Below are 21,298 nucleotides of genomic sequence, written 5' to 3' on the forward strand. Positions count from 1 at the left end.
ATGCGGTTTGAAATTTTTGGATGGAACATGTGTCTGATTTCAAGGCACTTCACTAGACAGACAGACAGACAGACAGACAGACAGACAGACAGACAGACAGACAGACAGACAGACAGACAGACAGACAGACAGACAGATATCCACCCACTTGTGCATCCTCAAGGCACTACGCATGTATATACAAGATGGCCACGCTACTTCAGCTTGACCACCAACATGACTGATATCAACACATCAGACGTGATGGAAATGTTAATAAAAAACATTTATTAAAACTAAAAAAATACAATTATATGATATTTCCTCCACAATTTTATGGGAATTTCACTCTCATATTATCCTCTATTATAAAAACATTCAATTACAATACACAGCCCCTAACATAAACAATATCTAACACATAAATCAGAATGCCTTGCCAAAATACACCCCTATGCTGTACAAAATTGTGCAGCAGAACGTTAGTAAACATTTACCTACCTGGAATATGGTATATTTGTTTCCATTTAGAATGGGAAAAATCGCAAGATAACGGTTCTGGCGAAACACCAGATTTATGCTACTCATACTCCATCATGTCACAATAATATCTATATGTAAAAAATTGAACCACTGGAGTTCTGCTCTGCCATCATCCCCGCAAGGCAGTCACTGTTATGTTAGTACACTTTGAGAAACAACGTTTCCAGGAATCCCAAGTTAGTCACATGTACACACATTTTGACAAATGGCACTCTCACTCTTTTGCCACATGCTGTGGCATGAAAACACAATCGACACTCGCCAAGCACAAAAATCAACAGTTTTTGATGAGATACAGATCGTAGGTCTATCACAAAAGGATCTATTCTTCGGTTCTGGAGGGTTCTGATTCGACATCCAGTCAAGCATTTTCCACTTTCACGTCAAATTTAAAACTTTTGCAAAATGTAAACACTATCTTGTCCGCCATTTCAAACTGTTGCGTAACTCTACTTCCATGAAAATAAGTAGGTCAGACAATTCCATCTTTGTGTAACCAAGGGTGTAGAGTATCACAGCAAACAAAATAATAGGCTGGTTTCAGTCGTGTAGAGTTGGGATGATAAAAACAAGCTCTTAGGCATTACATTATTGCATTGAATAAAGAGTTGTTTGTTTTCTATAGACAGAATATTTTTTTATGTTGAAATGTTTAAAAAATACGAAAGGCACCAACCACTCCCTTCACAGACGAGATTAACTCGCTTCTCATCAATTGCCGGATCACACAGTGTCTTCCGCAGAGCAAGGAAATTCGATTTTAAATGGGTCATGGTAGAATGGATAAACCTACTGCGTGTTCGGTTCCAATTCAAATTTAGTCGCCATCAATTCAGTATAGCATGTCTCTGATTTTCAAACACAGTAGGTTTATCTCCTAAATAAAATACAAACATGATGCTCCTAGATGATCTAGACCATGCTGATCATGATAAAAATGTCAAAAGATGCTGAAAATCAGCATAGAAGCCACAGTCGGGTAATTTAGAATCGGTTATATAAGCATGTAAAAACGAATGAGCTATGTATAGCTTGAATAAACAACCACCAAAACATCAAGAAAGGTGGTGTTCAGAAAACGTGATGGACATCTGATCCAGAGTTCGGTTTTTTTTGAATTTTTGAATTGGTCTAGGTAGATGACACAGAGGAGGATGGCTCAACCCATACCTATAATGGATTTTAATTGGTGGTGGGACCGGAATTAAACCTAAATAAACCCATAAGTCACATCTGCAGTACTAACTGCTGATATTTTCACAAGAATCTGCTGTCAGGGACCTGGTCATATCAAAATAATATGACACCACTAAGACAAGATATATATAGTATATTGCTAATGGTCACACACAAACATTAACCAAAATACACAGAGCCATTTAGAAAGAGGTCAAATGCAAAATGTTATATTTGGGATTACACTTTCTTACTTAAGTACAGATTCTAATACTTTTGTTGGGCTGAGTCCCATTCAGGATTTGAACCCACATGCCCAAAGCCAAGTGGTGTACGAACAATTCCCCATCAAGACAATTCCAGACATGACATTTCCCCACATCTGTATGTTTTGGAACCAGGAGGACAATTCCCCTCACCCATCACAAATATTGAACAAACACAAGCTGAGATTCTATATATTTTTCATTAAAATTGTTAAATATACAAAATCATATAATGAGTTTACTTTTCATCAGTTCATGGAGAAAGTTAATCTTGGACGTTATACAGCTCTATGTGGTCCTTGTTAGATGGGCTGATTGGACACAGGAAATCATTAATTGCTTCATCTTGAGTCCCATCTTGGAAACCACAGGAAATCATCATGAAAACATTCTGCTGACCTCACTGACCAACAAGTGTCTTCCTGGGAGACGACATTTGGTATTACACTGAAAATCCTTTGATGTTTCGCCGAGTCTTGTTTTAATGGATTAGTGAGGTGAGTTACACTATAAACTGAACGACGTAATGAAACTGGTGTTCATGAACATGATATCAGCTCACTGGTTGTTTATTTCCATTGATATCAACTCAATGTTTATTGATCATCATGAGTGTCATGGTATATGCAGATGCAGTACCGTACCCAATGAAGCTCCAGTAGAAAGTGTGATGTTTAAAGTAATAAATGCTTGATGGTGGATAGTCTATAAATAAATGTAATTGTACTGTTACTGTTTACATTTACATCTATTTACATTTATCTATTTATCTTCCCTTCACTTATCTGCTAGGTGCGCTGACCTGGACCAACGTTGAACTAAGAGCGCATGTCATATGTGCGATATCAGCTGTAAGTGTTACTACTACACTTATAGACATTCAACCAGAGTATCCTTCGATGTTCATGCTTGTGCATGGACAGTAATCTTTTCCCTTTTACGATGATATGTCAAGTGTTATGTCTTGAAATATTTATTCCATGATTTTATGATACACCTGGGATAGTCATGACTGCATATATTGCAAGAATGAATCGCAAAATTGCAGTTCAAAATCAGGCAGTGGAATCAGCTGATTGTTTTCAGGTCATGTGTCATTGGCATTTTGCAATTGGTAATTTAAGTCTGGCACTAGATGTTTGTATATCACACATTTAAAACTGCAGTGTATTTACATTGTATATGTACTCAAATTATTTTCATATTATGGACGATTAGGCTGCATTCATGTAATTCACTACAGCTGATAGAGTGAAACACTGAAGTCTTGTTATGTGAATTTCGTCAAGTCGTGCAAGATGGGATTCAGATTTTTGACAAAACAAATATTTAGTAGGTGCAGAGATATGTGAGAAACAAAGGTAAAGTAATCATAAAGTAACAGTAACATATGAATTATGCCAAGCATCACTTACATGTAGCCAATGTTGATCTACAATAAACATGGGCATAACTAAAATCTACTTTTTTATATGTCTGTAACAGTTTGTGATGCATGGAATATTAAATCATTGTATAGATAAATAATGCATAAAATACTGCAAATTTCTGCAATGACTGCATTTTAATTATCCTGACTATAGGGTCTAAATTTTCTATTGTTTTTCTTAATTTTCAATGAAAGGGAATAATATTAAAACATTCATTTATTTAATACAATATTTCAGACACAGAAGAAACAATACTACTACAAGGTTAGGTACATATTCAAGGGCACTTTCCAAATTGTATTTTTCATTACACAACTAAAAATGTAAAAACATAAATACATGCATAAACACATCTTCATAGAATATTTGTGGGGTTAAATTTCACTCTACCATAACTCCCGAAAATACTGGATTCTGATTTGTTCTTCAGAAAAATCAGACAGCATCAATTCTGGATTGACTCTATCTGATTTTAGGCTGTTTCATAAACATGTCTCATTGTGAGTTCGAAATTTTTGGATTGAACACGTGTCTGATTTCACAGTGCTTCACTATGCATGTATATACAACATTCCTGCACTACTTCAGCTTGACCACCAACATGACTGATATCAACACAACAGATGTGATGGAAATGCAGATAAAAAAAACCACATTTATTCAAACTTAAAAAATACAATTATATGATATTTCCCCCACAACTATATGGAAATTTCACTATCATATTATCCTCTATTATAAAAACATTCAATTACAATACACAGCCCCTAACATAAACAATATCTAACACATAAATCAGAATGCCTTGCCAAAATACACCCCTATCTATATGAAATTGTGCAGCAGAACGTTAGTAAACATTTACCTACCTGGTATATGGTATATTTGTTTCCATTTAGAATGGGAAATTCGCAAGATAACGGTCTGGCAAAACACCAAATCTATGCTACTCATACCCCATCATGTCACAATAATAATAGATGTAACAGTTGAACCACCAGAGTTCTGCTCTGCCACCCTCCCCGTAAGGCAGTCACTGTTTTGCTCATACACTTTGAGAAAACAAATGTTACCAAAACAAGAAACACTTATTTCATGTAACTCTATCATACACATCCTCTTGGGTGATCAGTATTATATGTTGTTTGTTGAGACAAATCTCTGTAAAAGACTATATATTTCAAGCGATGTAAGTGGTTTTAAACTTTTATAAGAAATGAACACTGACTGATGGACATACTTTATAAAGGGTAAATATTATATTTCAACCTATGATGACTGGTGTTTCTGCTGCAATCAACTAACTCCTTGGATAACAGGCGCTCCATGCATTTATGTAAGTATACATAAAAATAAAGATCAGAATTTAAAACCAAATTGGATTCAAATGAGTAAGGAACTGCTGCTCAAAACATAATTTATATTTTTATAACTAAGCATTACATTCTACCTGGAATTTCTTCAATTGTCAGGGATGTGCAATAATCACAAATCGGTCAAAAAGACCTTCTGGGGATACTCACTGGTTGGAGGTGTATCTCCGATTTTTTTTACATTGAGATCTGTGGTAGAATGGGAATTATTTGTAAAATTTTAATGCTGCAATTCTTAAACAATTACCATTGAAAGTAATATAAGGGTTGATAATAAGTAAAAAGAATTTTCATTATTTCACAGATGCTACAACACCTGAGACTTGCACAGTCGTGTGTTTTGTCGTAGGAAATGCCGTGACAATATACCAACTTTTTATGCCATTTTCCCGGTTATCTTCTATTGTGTCATTCGAACTGCACTTGGAAATTAAACAAACAATGCTTTTCTAAACTAAAAACAAAGCAAAACATGTCTCAATTAAAGGCTTTTCATCATAAGTGATTGTTTTTTCAATGAAGGTGAGCAGGGCAACGCGTGAGCTGGTTCTGTCTTTACATGTAGCAAGTTGTCGCAGCGCACATTGAATCAAGAACCAGACTGGAAGCAAGAACTTGGACTGTAGATTATATCATTCCAAAAGGAGAGTTATCGCCCCTTGCAACAAAAAGACTGCCTATTAATTCATATTATGAAAATATATATCTGTGTAATTTGTTAGTATTTAATACTTTGGACATCATTCGATGTGATCTTGTAAAAATAAACTCTCCATTAAAATAATGACATTCAATGTATATAAATTGTTTATTATCGATAAAATGGTCACAGATAAAAATATGATATATATATTTAATATCACATGCATCGTAAAAACTTTGTAGATTCTGATACCTTTTGGTATGCACTTAACAAAACAAATCATCAAAAACTTCAGTTCAACCTATGAAGTTGAAAATAAACACAATGAAACAAAGCCCCCCAAATCAGAGTTCAAACGATTCACTAATTTTCCCTCTGCACTGGGGGAAAAATTGGTTTCAACAGCTATGCTGTGCTCATAACACATGCACAGGGAGTAGGTTCGTGGAGCTTGAAACAGTATGCCTGCCCGGAGTATAGGGTCGTGAGCAGTTGTCTAATCTTGGTTGTGTACATAAACAAGTAAATAATCTATTTGTTACATAAAAAAACCCATGTTGATTGTGATATGCAGACTCTGTCACAGAGAAAACTCAATGTCTGGTTTACTGACACCTATATGTCTGCCTTCTTCTGATGACAATATGCAATGCAGAACTTTACTGACCATTTGCAATTTGAAATTAATATCTATCGGGCTTACAAGCCATAAACAAAGAGCCGATTAAGCGTATCAGCAAATGAACCAGTGGCCAGTGAAAAACCCTTGTTACACTTGACTGCACACCCAGAGGCACTGACTGCATCTGGTATCGCGGCTGCTTTGTTTCGAGGGAGGCAAACCCAAGTACAAAATATTGCACTTCTGATTTGTGACTATACGCTTATAATTCTGTTTATTTGTGTTTTCACAATCACCAATGCATTTTATATATCATGCACAAGTGATAACTGTGTTTTAATTGTGTTTGATTTTTTGGTTGCATGTGACCTTTAAGGGGTGTAAAAAGTGGTTCATGGGAGTATGTCATCTATATACGAGGTAACAATGTAGAATGACCCTTGCGCTTAAAATTACAAAGAACCTCTATTGTTCTCAAGAGGTAGATGGTTTGAAAATCCTTCCATGTGAAACCATGTCCCAAAGTAGAGAGGATTCAGTTGCTGGAAGATGCCAGAAAGATGGGCATCAACAACTAACAGTTTGATAATTTTATTGAATGGTGGGTGGTGAAAGGTGTGTACCTGCATAGAAAGAAAATGACTCCTAGGTTAGGGGCAGGTACACACTGCATAACCATATTTAACAATATTTGCAAAACATTTCACAATATGGTCAACAAATACATAGTGACTATATGTCGATGTAGACATTGCATTAAAAGTATGCTACCATAAAATAAATGAATGTGCCAAGTATGCCTCATGCTATGGAGTACCCATCATGGCCGACACCAAGCACACGGCCTAAGTCATATTCATTTCAACTAACTTATTTATTTTGTCATAACCAGAATTTATATGCAGTAAACATTTATGCATATTCCTAGTATATAATTGATAATTGAAACAATTGTTTAATATGTATATATTGATATTTAATAAATTTACACTTATGCATGACTTATGTTCTGAATGAAATATTACAAGAGTTGACTCACATGCATTGAAAGAGTATGAGTCCTAGTGAAGTGAAGGATTGGTAAACACTGGGAGATAATGTGAACAGGTGAACAGCAAGAAAACTATGGAAGGACACCAGGGCCAATTACAGCCAGGAATACAATTGTTTGGTATTAAGAAACCAATCAGTGGCAGGTAAATGAAAAGAAAGTGACCATGCTCAAGAAAAAGAAGAATTGAAAGGAACTCTCAAGTGGGTGTTCCCAATTCAGAAAAGAAGAAGTGGAAAATTAGAAAAAGCAAGATGGTGGCCAGTGTTAGTAAACAACCAGACAAAGACATGACATGTAATTCTATTCCAGAACTCAGAAGGCACCCAAGGTAATTTAATGTTTGAAAAATTACATTGTTTTTGTTTGTTTTTAGTTTATTGGTTTTTATTTTGTTTTGTTATATACTAAAATATGCATGAACTGAGATTTGCCAACTATGTACCATACTTTTTTTTTTTGTTCAGAGTAAAAAATCACACGGGTACACATGTTCCACTGATTTGTTGTTTTAAACATCACAGTTGTCATCTTCCCGGGAACGAATCGACCAACATACCCCTAATGCACAGATTAGTTAATCCCATCACCCCTAAAAAGAGAATACATATAATGCACAAATTAGTTAACCTCATAACATCTATTGTATTACAAATTTGTGATGGTGTGGGGATTTGTCCTGCTGGTTACAAAAACAGCTGTGGGGAAATGTCAACATGGGGAAATGTCATGTGGGGAGTTGTCCTGATGTGGAAATGTCCCACACTTGAGCCAGGTACGTAATCACCAACACACAAGGTCAGCTGCATAACCCGCTCAGGCACCACAGCTTCCACAACGATGGAAGTTCAACAAGTGGTAGTCTAGACTGCATACTTTGTGCATAATTGTATAATGATATTCAAGGTTTACCAAAATACATATTTATGTTCAGAACATAATTTCAAAACAATTCTTACCTGCAATTTTACTTTTCCACACAGATAGTGCAATCTTGTGTGTGTGTATGTATTAGTTTTGGAGTTCTGGTTCTCATTCTTGTCTCTTCCACATGTAAAACCACCATTTCTGTTCTTCATTGTTGCATTCATTTGGCCGTAACTTTTCTTTGTCACAATTCCTGTTGAACACATACACAATTGAACTATTTTGCATGTAAATACTATCAAGAGAGAGAGTAAGATTCTTTATGGATAACAACTTCTTTATTACATATGATGCGACATTTTGGTATGGATCTTTATACCGTTGTCAAGTAAGAGTCACTCTTTTGGAATACCCAGTCTACATGAAACAAAACTCTGATCATCCAGGATGAGATCCGAGACCGGGACCTGGACATTTTGTTTGTCACTGAATTCTGGCTGAGTCAAAGTGTGAGGAGATGACCCCCCTGGATACACAATGTTTCATTCTCCAAGAACACATTCAGTTGGAGATGGCATTGCCGTCATATTCAAGAAGTGTATGGATATTGAATACTACCCTCTAAACGATATGTTCAACTCCTTTGAATCTATATCACTGACAGTACAGTCAAGCATGATTTCCATTAAGGTCATATGCTTAAATAGACCACCTCCCTTGACGAAAAACAATCTAAACCAATCTGAATTTTTGGAGGATTTGAGGACTTTGTTAAGCAAAAACTCTAAACATAACACCATCTTCATTGGAGATTTTAAGCAGCGCTTGGGTCCCGAAGGGACAGGACGTGTTTTCGACAGCTTAATGAACACAATGTAATGTAACCAAATGTGTCTTACCCTCTCAAATTCACTGGAATAATTTACAATTAGTGATTGACGGACATTCTGTGTGTTCTAACAAAGATGCAGATATTCCTTGGGAGTGAAACAAGGTAACTTTAAAATATTTCCTGACGTGGTAACCATACCTACAATGAATACCTCTGTATGTATGTCCCCAGATGCATATTCCACACAGAAACCAGATAAACAGGATTATGACATTCTTCAGACCTTGAAAGATCTATTTGGTGAAAATGACAGAAAAACTTGTGAAAGATCACTCGTTAATCAATATGGCGCCGATGACGTGGGCCCGAATCATATTCATCAATATATGTATGATATAGGGAAGCCAGATTGCCCCAACTTTCCAGAAGGTGTACTCATCAAGCGAGTCTGCAAAATAGGGCAAGTAAACACTGTTATTGAAAAATATGTGTATGTATACCGTCTGTTCAAATATATTCATGGAGCTGTACCTGCACATGTGATTCAGTCAGATGTACTAAGCAAATTACCCCACATTAAACAGGGACAAAGTGAATGCAATGATGATGAAAGGGATATGATATCAAGTTTGCTGTCCAAGATGATTTTCATGCATGAAGACATGAACAGAAAATTTGAAGATGTGTGTAAAATGATCGATACTTTTCAAGCCATGTATAGCAATGACATGCTTAACCTCATTCAGCAATGTCAAATCAAGGATAAAATATGTGAAAACAATGCAGCTGATATTGCAAAACTGCGTATCAATGAAAAGAATCTCAAAACTGAGATTGTCATGTTCCAGAATGAACTCCAAGCAAAAGACACTGAACTCACTAAGTACAAAGATGACATAAGCCCATCAATTATATCTACTGACAAGAGCATACGATCTGTCAACGGTAAAATCGACCTTAAGAGTACTCGCAACAAGCTCATGTATTCAGAGGCTGTCAAGAGTGACGCTGTGGACACACCACCAGTTGGTGGTCAAATTGTTACTATTCAGAGTCCATGTCCGAGTTGACAACCAAGCGAGTCTGTAAACAGCCCTTGCGATAGCAGAATGGTAAACAACACCAGTGTTGATGTCATCATCATGGACGACAATGTGGTACAGAGCAGCCCCGACGAGGATATCAACCGTGATAATGGTCATGATATTGCTGATGTTACCCATCCACAAGATCAATGCAATAGGAAGATGACTTTCGATAACGAGTGGTCAAGGTGGTTCAGTTGGGTATCAAGGACATGTAATAAACGGTATATGCTCAGGTATATGCACAGATAAACCATTTGAAGTCGTAAAAGACTCCATCATTAACTATGCCAAATCACGGGATGTTGCCAACACAACTGCAACATTATTAAAGCACTGGGACACTGGTTGTAACGCCACATGTACGATAAGAATCGCTGTATCGAGACACACTGTTTGTAATCTTCATGATGAATTCTCACCTAACAATGTCTTGTGTCGCTATTGGATTCCCCCCAAAACATGGTACAATGATCATACACGTTCATGAACTCAACAACCATGCACATTCTTCAATGGAGCCTTATTACAATGGTGCTTTGTATTGCCACTTGGAATGTTCGTGGAGCCCAGAACTGTCTTGCTGACATTGAAGTCAAGCTTGACAGCAGTAACTTCATGGCTGTGAGTGAACATTGGTTAGACCCGTCTCAATGTCATGTCCTTGAGACTTTACACAATGACTTTAAGGTGTTTACTAAATCCCATATAGAACATACATCAAAACGAGGTGCAGGTGGTGTTGCTCTATTTGTAAGAAAGAGTATATTTCACAGTATTCGTAGTATGGATATAGATGTAAGCAGGCATATCATTGGTGCTAAATTAATCAGAAATGCAACATATGTCATATTTGGGATTTCATTTTCTTAGTAAAGTACAAATTCTAGTACTTTTTTTCGGTTGAGTCCCATCCAGGATTCGAACCCGCACCCTCAGAGTCAGGCACCTAATCGCCAGCACACAAAGTCAGCCGCCTAGCCCGCTCAGCCACCACGACTTCCACAAAAATGAAAGTCGGACAACTGGTAGTCTAGACTGCGTACTTTGTGTACCTCTCTGATGAGTGTAAATTGGCACGGCTCCCACGGCCGAAAGCTATGATTACACGATGCCATTTAGAAAGTGGTCAAATGCAACATATGTCATATTTGGGATTTCACTTTCTTAGTAAAGTACAAATTCTAGTACCTTTTTTCGGTTGAGTCCCATCCAGGATTCGAACCAGCACCCTCAGAGTCAGGCACCTAATCGCCAGCACACAAAGTCAGCCGCCTAGCCCGCTCAGCCACCACGACTTCCACAAAAATGAAAGTCGGACAACTGGTAGTACTAGAATTTGTACTTTACTAAGAAAGTGAAATCCCAAATATGACATATGTTGCATTTGACCACTTTCTAAATGGCATCGTGTAATTATAGCTTTCGGCCGTGGGAGCCGTGCCAATTTACACTCATCAGAGAGGTACACAAAGTACGCAGTCTAGACTACCAGTTGTCCGACTTTCATTTTTGTGGAAGTCGTGGTGGCTGAGCGGGCTAGGCGGCTGACTTTGTGTGCTGGCGATTAGGTGCCTGACTCTGAGGGCGCGGGTTCGAATCCCGGATGGGACTCAACCGAAAAAAGTACTAGAATTTGTACTTTATTAAGAAAGTGAAATCCCAAATATGACATATGTTGCATTTGACCACTTTCTAAATGGCATCGTGTAATCATAATCAGAAATGGTACACCCCTCAACATTATTGGCATCCGTCATCAAACATCCTAGACAGTGTGTACTTAGATGTTATGTATGATATGCTAGACATGTATGACGAATGCTCTCAACTAGGTACAACAATCGTACTTGGTGATTTTAATGCCAATATCTCTATACGTCATTCTTAAAAAGGTAGGGCAAAGTCATTAGCACACATTAATGAAATCATGTGTCAGCACTGGTGGCTGTGTTTTTCATGTATTTAATGTAAAAGAGGGGTAGGTCAAGGCCGTGTCTGCCTCAACTTCATGCTATATATAAACAACTTGCTTTGTAGTACTGTTGACTCTGGGCTGGGCACATGTCCACCATATGGCAAAACACCCGGGGTGCTGTTAGCTGACGACCTGTCCTGGGTGGACTTCAAAGCCTGCTTGATATTGTACACAAGTATGCGCACACATGGCACCTGTGTTTTAATGCATCAAAGAGCCTATTTCTTGTATTTGGAGATAAGAAAAGGAATGTCCATCCCAAAATATACATTGGTGAAAAGGAAATACCTACCAATACACATGTCAAATTTGCTGGTCTCCAAATCCATTCAAGGCGGAACTGTAGAATGTACGAATCTGTATGTGAAAGGCTTAGGATACTCCTTAATGCCAGTAAGAATCATTGTCTATGTTGTGGTGGACTTAACTCACTCTGTTGTGTCCGTATCTGGGAAAAGTTATTCTTCCATGCAGTTTGTACTCATGTAATGTATGGACTCGTTTACCTGAAAAGGAATATGCTATGCTGGAAACTGTTCAAAACCAGTTTTGTAAGAGTATCCAAGGTCTCTCAAAATGTGGATCATCCACAGTAGCCAGAGATAGTCTCGCCCTGGTTACACTATGAAGATATATGCACCAGAAATCTTTGCTATTTCTTGGTAAACTATGTAGCAGCAATGTCGAATTTGTTTTTAAGAAAGTGTTTATCCATAGACTTTGTCAGTACAGCAAACGTCATCACTGGAGAAAGAACGAAAAAGCAAGTCATCACCAATATTCCATATGCTGGATCTTGTAGCTATGTATTACCTAGATAGACATTTGCACAACCATGTAAATCAATCGTCCTTCTTAACGAAAACTGAGTGGTCTGTACTGGTTAATGAAAGAATACTTAAACCTGAAGAATCATATAATGCCTCTGTAATGAAGTCAAGACTTAACCAAGAACAATATCTCACTGTAAGATATCCTAAAAATGTTCACAAACTGTGGTCTGAGTGCTATAAAATGCCAGAATGTTTCTGTAATACTGCTGCACTTCTACGTATCAGCAAACTTAGCATTCAGTCTTTTGAGTGTGAATGTGGCACAGTTGCCTATGACATTGTGAAACGTATTTCTACACTGTTCCCTCAAACAAAGTAGTAGAAACGCCATGACTGAGTCACTAGTTGACATTCCAGATGTTGACACCTTTGTCAGTTTATGGAATGTCGAAGACTTCTTTGTCTCATTTATGCTGGGTGGTCTACCGAATGTATATGCCTAAGAGCTTGAACACGAAACATGGTTTAAATGCATAAAACTAACAGCAAACTGTGTGAAACCCTTAAATATATCAACTACAATACCTGTACTAATTTGGGCTATTACCTGTAAATACATAAATATATGTTACTATCTGCTGTATCTTCGATTTCCGAGGAAATAAAGATTATCTATCTATCTGTCTATCTATCTTCATTGGAGAGTTTAATGTTCACTTTGAGAATAAAGAAAATACAGAGACAAAGAAGATACTGGACTTGTTGTCAACCTGTGGTCTTTATCAAATGGTTGATTCACCAACTCATAGATCTGGGCACAACTTAGACTGGGTGGTGAGTCAAGAAAATAGTAACCTTCTTACTGCTATATGAGTCGAAGATCTACTAGTTTCTGATCATTTCCTTACCACAATGATATGGAATGTTTGTAGGCAGAAGTCCACAATGTCTGTATTCAAGTGTCACAATATCAAAGCGATTGATATGGAAGCTTTCAAGTCTGACCTGACAAATTCACCTCTCTTCCTTGACACACCAACTGACGCCAATAGACTGTCCGAGCTGTTGTGCACCGAGCACCTTGTCTTGTTGGACAAACATGCCCCGCTTGTTACAAAGTCAACCATTCAGAGGAGAGAGACAGATTGATATAACGAGCAGGTTCTCAAGTCCAAACGTCTGTGTTGTCTTGCTCAACACAGGTGGCGTAAGAGCAGTGTATGGAATAGCGTCTGCCCAGTGGCCCGCTGCTTGCTAGTTACATAGCAGGCTTACAACCTTATTTTATAGCTGGCCATGTGGGCCAATCCATTTTCCACAAGTTTATATTTTACCATGTCTCTGACTATATACTGAAAACAGTTTACAGTGTGGTAGCTAAACGACATCTGTATGTATAGTTCATGATCAATCAAACCGTAACTTTCACAGATCAGCCTACCTTTTATCTAACACTAAACGTGACTGGTCTAAAGAATGCTAAGAATGCTCTCAGCGACCAAGTCGTTTTTGTTAAATTTGCTGTTGCCAAAGATACTGATCATTCTGACTTTGCCTGTTTGTCTCATTCACATAGCAGTAACACTAAATGAATCAACAGGGACCACCAAGCTATGCTTTGTAAAATTTGCTTTTGCATATGTTTAAGTTTACCTCACAATAAGCAGGGAGACTATATACAGAGGGAAAAGAAGCTCCCCGCAAAGCCCCTAAACGTATGCCTCAGGTTGTTATGCAAACAGTGTAGCCAGTATGGCATCAGCATAGTATTTAACATTGAGCCTGGGTTATTTTCAACAGCTGATTAAATTCGCTGAGTGTTGAGACAACAGAAATCCTACATGTAGAAGATAAATTAACTATTTTGTCACTTCAGTTTAAGTCAAATAATTGGTATTGGTGTCAGTATTAGGACAGCATATTTGTTGAAAAGTTTCAAGTCGGTATGTTATAGCTCACTGGCTTCCATAGACTAAATTGTGCCAATAAAACCTTTCACACATTCGTTTAATTTACAGAAGGGAAACATGCCTTTAGGTGAAAGTAATAGTGATAATTTTATGACTTAAGAAAATTGTTAGGGTGTATCTGAGGTGTGTGAAAAATATGACATATCGCCTATCTGTTCTGACTCAACATTGAAATGCTACACACTGTTGTTTGAGTGTTTCTAGTTATTTCTTCAAAAGCATCTTTCACACACACCTTGAGGGGAATATACTATCAGGTGAAATGTGTTTGTAACTAATAGTGATAATTTCATAATCTAAAAAAGAATGTTAGTGTGTATTTGAGGTGTGTGAAAAATATGACATATCGCCGATCTGATTTGATCTGCCATCGATGATAATGTGATGCTTGAGGGTTATAGTTCTATAACTTCTTTCTTTCTTGTTGACCTTATTATTTTACAAAACTGGAAACGCTTTACAATGTTTACAATGCTTTGTGACCAGTTTTACACTTTCTGTTCTTGAGGGGTGTGTGACAGTGGCAATTAACATTTTGTAAATGTCCATTCCATTCCCCACATGCAATAAGATTCTCAATTAATTATTAATGTCAAAAAAAATGTCTCCAAGTAGATTTTTAAAAAGTACAGCTGATGTTAACACATGTGTCCTCGCGATTCTTTTGTGTTCTTTAACATATTTGGGGAGTGAAGGCCGCAGTGTATCATTTATTCTTTCATTCATTCACATATGTACTTCTTTCTTTCATTATTTTTCTTTCTTTCTTTCATTCATTCACATATAATTCTTGCTTTTAATTCTTACTATTATTCATTCATTCATTCATTCATTCATTCATTCATTCATTGTAAAATTCTGACTGATACAATAAACAGGCTGAAGTTTTGTTAAACACAGCTGAAGTTGCGTTGGGAATGAGGCAAGTCACTGTGTGTGTTGGAGCATGACGAGGCACAAGTTAATTAGTACAAATGGAAAAGAAAGCAATAAGTAATTCTTTGATAAGAGTATTTTAACACCATATCTCAGTTTCCTATTTTTAATACAGGGCTGGTTACATGTTCACAGGGCCAGCAACATTTTTGAGTTATCAGCCCGGTATTGTTAGGAGTTTCATACACTGGTAAGAGTCGCCTAGTGCTACACCAGATGTTCAAGCGTGCTGTAATGAACATCACAAGGTTATGCGTTCTGTGAAATCTGAATCCTGTCAGGAGATAATCCATGAAATCAGTGGCAATGCTTGATTCTATCAGTTAATCACGTGATAGTCATGCTTACATGAGATTGCAACTGCGCACGCTCGAATCAGTGCAAAGCTGTGCTCTCACAGAGGTCGGATGTGTGAATCTCACCTGAGGAAAATAAGTTTCCTGCGAGATTATATTAACTGTTTAGCAGCTTGTGGTTGTATAATTACAACCCAGCTTCCCAAAACATCACTATAATTAGTATTAAAACAACCATTGTTATCTGTAACGGCAGAACTTGAGTTTTGTGCAATATTAAACCCTCCTGTGACAGCGGCGCGATAATGGCGGGGGCTTGTTTAATAACAAGTCTGTCAGCAGACAGTGATCCTCAGGTCAACACAGCATATCAAAGTCCAAAATCAAAACTGACTGGAATGGTAAAAAATCCATTCGCGGGAAGTACCGCCAATTAGCATTAATGCTATTCCGGACCCCAGTGGCCGAGCAGTCGAAAGTGAACCCTCTCGCAATCTGATGTCCGAACTTGTGGCCGAAGTGAACAACATACGCCAAGCTATAGACACTTAGATTAGGTGATTTTCAGGAACAAATATCTATTTGATGTTTATGACGGTGCAGAAGACCAAATATGTGGTCAATTTGATAAGGATGAAGAAAATGATTATATTAAACCGAGTCTGAAAAAAACCCATGAAAGTTCACTGAGTGTATGAACTGAAACCGGTTCTGTTGGAATTACAAACCAGTTGCTTAACACACACCCTTCGCATGAGCAGGAAGTGGCTATGCCGCCTTCTGGTGAGGAAAATGTTGATGTGATAAGATTTTTGTGTGCAGTCCGTTCTAACTTGCTACTTGAGCAGTCGGACAGTGATCCCATCGACGCAAAAATGGCTGATCTGGTAACTGAACTCTTTGAGACGAAACAGGACGAATCATCCTTATTAACAAAAATAAAATCGATCAAAAGGCCTGGAAATTGTGATGGGTTGAAAACTCCTGAGGTAAACAAACTTCTGTGGGATTCTATAAATCCCGGAGTGAGATCTATGGACTGTAGAATAAAAAAGGTCAAAATGGCGTGAATTCCCGGTATCGACCCTTATGTACTCCAAGTGCACCCACTTCATGTGACTATCTGTTTGGTGATAATATTGCTAAATGTCTGAAAGACATGAATATGGCCAGTCATCTTGGAAAATCAATCAATAAAGGTTGTGGGTATCGCCAGACTTCCCGCTATGTGCCTTATAATTGGCCGCAGATCAGAGGCTGTGGTCATGGGTTCCCACCTGGATATTTTTTAGCAGGGGACCACAATACAACAGAGGTTTCGAGAAGAAAAGAGGAGGGGGAAGAACTAGCAGTATTGACCCCAATGAGTGAGAGTGAGGATTCAGCTCAGGTAGGTCAGTGTCATTCCTCAAATTCAGAAGCTAACTTTAAAGCACGTTCAATAGCTCTGTGTCTATGGTAGTGAGAGAAGCTGACCAATGACAGGCATATTCTAGACCTTGTTTCAGGACTGAAAATAGATATGATAAAAAACCCAAAGCAGTTTAAAGAGCCAAAATAAATTAATTTCAATAATCAAGAAAAGGAAATTATTCACAGAGAGATTAAAGTCCTAAAAACACTTGGTGTCATTGAGCAGGCAGAAGAAACTAATGACCAAATATTTTCATTAGAAAGAAGAAAAATAACAAATATCGTTTGATTTTGAATTCAAAGCAACTGAACCAGTTTATAGAGTACCATCACTTCAAAATGGAAAGCCTAAAAACAGTATTGCATTTGTTGAAAAAGAATATGCACATGGCATATCTGACACATGCTTATTATTCAGTGAATGTACATGAAGATCATAGGAAATATTTAAGGTTCAGATGGCATGGGTACTTGTACCAATTCACATGTATGCCAAATGGGTTAGCATGTGCTCCTCGTATATTCACAAAGTTGCTTAAGCCAGTATTTTCACACTTGAGACTGCAAGGTAATCAAATTGTATGGGGTATATTGATGACACATACACTCAGGCATAGACAAGAACTGAATGCAAGGCATCGGTAGAAGACATGGCAGGGTTGCTAAAAGATTTAGGCTTTACAATAAATCATGAAAACCCTCAAGGAGAATGAAATTCTTAGGCTTTATTCTGGATTAAAAAAAAATGAAAATAGAATTACCAGATGATAAGGCAATACACATTGCCAAGACATGTTCATTGATTCTCAAGAATACTCATCACACAATAAGAGATATAGCTAGACTACTAGGACTGATTGTCTCATGTTTTCCTGCCGAAACGTTTGGTCTGCTATACTATAGATGTCTTGAAATGGAGAAGACAGCAGCTCTAAAACACAGTAAAGGTGATTTTGATGGAAATATGTGTCTATCAGCTGAATCTAAACAAGAGGTAATTTGGTGGAAGGATAATGTTTTAGGATCGATAAATAAACTGAAAGCCAAAAGAAATGTTACACCTCTTCATATCTAAATAATGTCCCTACCACGTCAAGTTGAAGAACCGATTTGTGTGTGCTACACAGATTGTTCATTTCACAAGAAGAGTAAGTAATGCTGTTTTTTGTATGACGCTCATGGACAGTGTTAAACCCATGTGTTTAAGAGTGGTATCAATCGTTCAGTTTCGATCAATCACAGAAAACAAAAGAGACATTGAAAAAGGCAGAAGTTAATGAAATAATCTTATATTAGTATCTGGTGTGTCCTCCATTGGCGTTCAAAAATGCCTGAACTTGCTGTCTCACAGAATACGTCAAACGTCGGATGAAAGCAGCTGGAATCTGTCTCCACACGTCCATCAGAGTCGCACTAAGTTGTTGACGTGTATGTGGCTGTTGCTGACGTAACCAGATCCGACGATCAAGGTAATCCCAGAGGTGTTCGATGGGGCTCATATCCGGTGATCTCGCAGGCCATGGCAAAACGTGAACGTTGTTGATGTTGCGGAACTGTAACGTCTGTCTGGCTACATGGGGTCGAGCATTATCCTGTTGGTTAGAGGGTGTTAGGATTCTGCTGGGTGAGTGGGAGGACCTCTGGCTGTAGAACCTGGTTGATGTACCTCTTTGCGGTGAGATTGCTGTCGATCACAACAAGGTTTGTTGTTCTGTCGCCACGTATACCACCCCGGACCATAACGCTGCCTTCTCCAAAGGGTACAACTTCCTGTACGCAACATCGTGCCTCTCTTTCACCCTGGCAGCGATAAACTCGTCTTTTCCGTCCGCTTGGTGTAGCTGGAACCAGTTTTCATCAGAAAAAAAAGCACCCTCTGCCAATTTCTGTTCTGCCAACGTCTGACATTCTTGGCCCACGCAACCCTGTTTTGACGATGTTGTCGTGTAAGACGTATTCCTTGCAGCGGTCTGTATGGTCTCAGTCCGTATTGTCAGAGGTGTCTTCTCACTGTTTGGGGACTTATTCGGCGTCCAAGAGCTGTATTTGCCGTCATAGTGGCTGTCTGAAAACGGTTTCTCAGGTGCAGTTGACGGAGGTAGCGGTCTTCATGAAGGGTTGTAACTTGCGGCCTCCCACTTCTGGGTCTGTCTCTTGTTGTTCCTGTGCTCTGCAAGCGTTGTCGAAGCCTTGGAATGGTGAGGCGATGACAGCCAAATGCCGTAGCCACTTCCCCATCAGTCGACCCAGTCTGCAGCATTCCGACAGCTCTTTCCCTCTCTTCAGCACTTATCCTCGGCATTGTATTAAGTACAGCGTGTGTTGTGATAAATCTAGGAGCCTTATATACCCGTTTCCCATACATTTGAAGTGCACTTCATGCAAGATGAAGTTACAGTGGGTGCCTTTTGGCGTTATGTTTCTTCATAAGAGAACAGGAACATACAATTGTTTTTGCATCAAAGGGAAAATTCAGGTTTTTTTCGTTTGAGGAGTCTTCCTGAAACTTTCGAAAGACTTGTTCATCCAAAATTTCAACCTAACATCGTTTTACTGTGTTCTAAAGAGAAACAAATCCAATTTCAACATTTACTCCTTTTTTACGATAAATAGCCATTTTTCGATATACGAAACCCAACTTTACCGTTCTTTTTGAGTTACGTATGCATTACCATCACAAACAATATCATTTGAACTCATTTAAAACTTTTTTTAACTCCTTCAATGTGGATTTTCACTTGATCGAAAATAGGACAATGGACCCATCTGAAAACAGATGGCTATATCCAAATTATCATTGACTACCTTGGTCTGATGGTTTCCCTCAAATGAGTTACATAACTGATTGTCAAAACAAGGAACACCAAAATCTTCTCTCGTAATGTTTTTTTTATAATATAGTTATGATAAGAGGTGTAACATTTCTTTTGGATTTCAGTTTATAATTGGTCCTTTCCAAAACACTGATTTGACATTGACTACTGATGCTAGCCAACAAAGCTTGGGGCAAATTTAGGATACTGTGCTGGAGGAAGATGGTCCGAGGAAGAGAGAGGTTATCAAATTAATGTGTTGAAACTTCAGGCGATCTTGATGTCATTCCAAGCCCTGTCACTAACAAACAATTTCAGTGGAAAACATGTCCATGTGCTTTCAGATAATACTACTGCTGTTTCTTATCTTCAAGCTATGGGAGGTACAAAATCTGTTGATTCCAACAACATTGCGAAAGATATCTGGTTTTGGTGTATGGAGAGAAATATTTGGCTCACTATCTCTCACATAGCTGGTTCCGAAAACATGAAGGCAGATAAAGCATCCAGAAAATTTAATGATAGAATTGAATAGTCTCTGAATGCACCAGTATCCAAGAAAATTATTCAGCATTTGAATGTAAACGCTACAATAGATATGTTTGCATCACAGCTAAATAGGAAATTGTCAAGATTTGTTAGCTGGAGACCTGAACCAGAGGCAGTTGCAGTTGATGCGTTTCATGTGTCATGGACAAAGGAATATTGTTTCATGTTTCCCCCATTCTGTTTATTATCAAAATGTTTGCAGAAGATTGAAGCTGATAGAGCCAGAGCAGTGATTATTGTCCCACGGTGGCCTACACAAACTTGGTTTGCTCATTTATTGCAATTACTGTGTTGTAGACCCTTGATGTTGCCTGTGCAGAAGGACCTTGTAACCAGTGTGGAAGGTCTGCCACACGCCATAGCCAGAAGGCTGAGACTGACAGCCTGCCTACTGTCCGGTATTGCTTCACACAGAGTTGAATTTCTGATGAAGGAGCCAAGTTCCTTGTCAAATCTTGGAGAAAAGGAACAACAAGCAGTATGTCAGCTACCTCACAAGATGGAGAAAGTTTTGTTCTCAAAGGAATGTTGATTTCAATTTGCCATCTTAAGTAGATGTGTTAGATTTCCTACTTTCTCTAGTCCAGGCTGGACTGAGTTATAGTTCTGTGCATACTGCAAGATGTGCCTTATCTAGTATTGTACTGCTTAATGATCAACCACGTGGCAGTCACCCAATGGTATCTAGGTTTCTTAAAGCTGT

At 38.1% G+C, this 21,298-nt stretch overlaps 1 protein-coding gene across 2 annotated transcripts in view; it reads right to left on the reverse strand.

Moving 5' to 3' along the window:
- Positions 1-21,298, reverse strand: part of LOC137288066 (EF-hand calcium-binding domain-containing protein 6-like) — a 244,859-nt gene that overhangs the window by 58,309 nt on the left and 165,252 nt on the right. For both annotated transcript variants that reach the window (XM_067820444.1, XM_067820445.1), the window contains one exon: positions 8,043-8,203. In XM_067820444.1, the coding sequence (XP_067676545.1) occupies positions 8,043-8,203 (161 nt within the window). The remainder of the gene's footprint in view (positions 1-8,042; positions 8,204-21,298) is intronic.

The sequence above is a fragment of the Haliotis asinina genome, chromosome 6 (assembly GCF_037392515.1).
Source record: "Haliotis asinina isolate JCU_RB_2024 chromosome 6, JCU_Hal_asi_v2, whole genome shotgun sequence".
NCBI classification, from domain to species: domain Eukaryota; kingdom Metazoa; phylum Mollusca; class Gastropoda; order Lepetellida; family Haliotidae; genus Haliotis; species Haliotis asinina.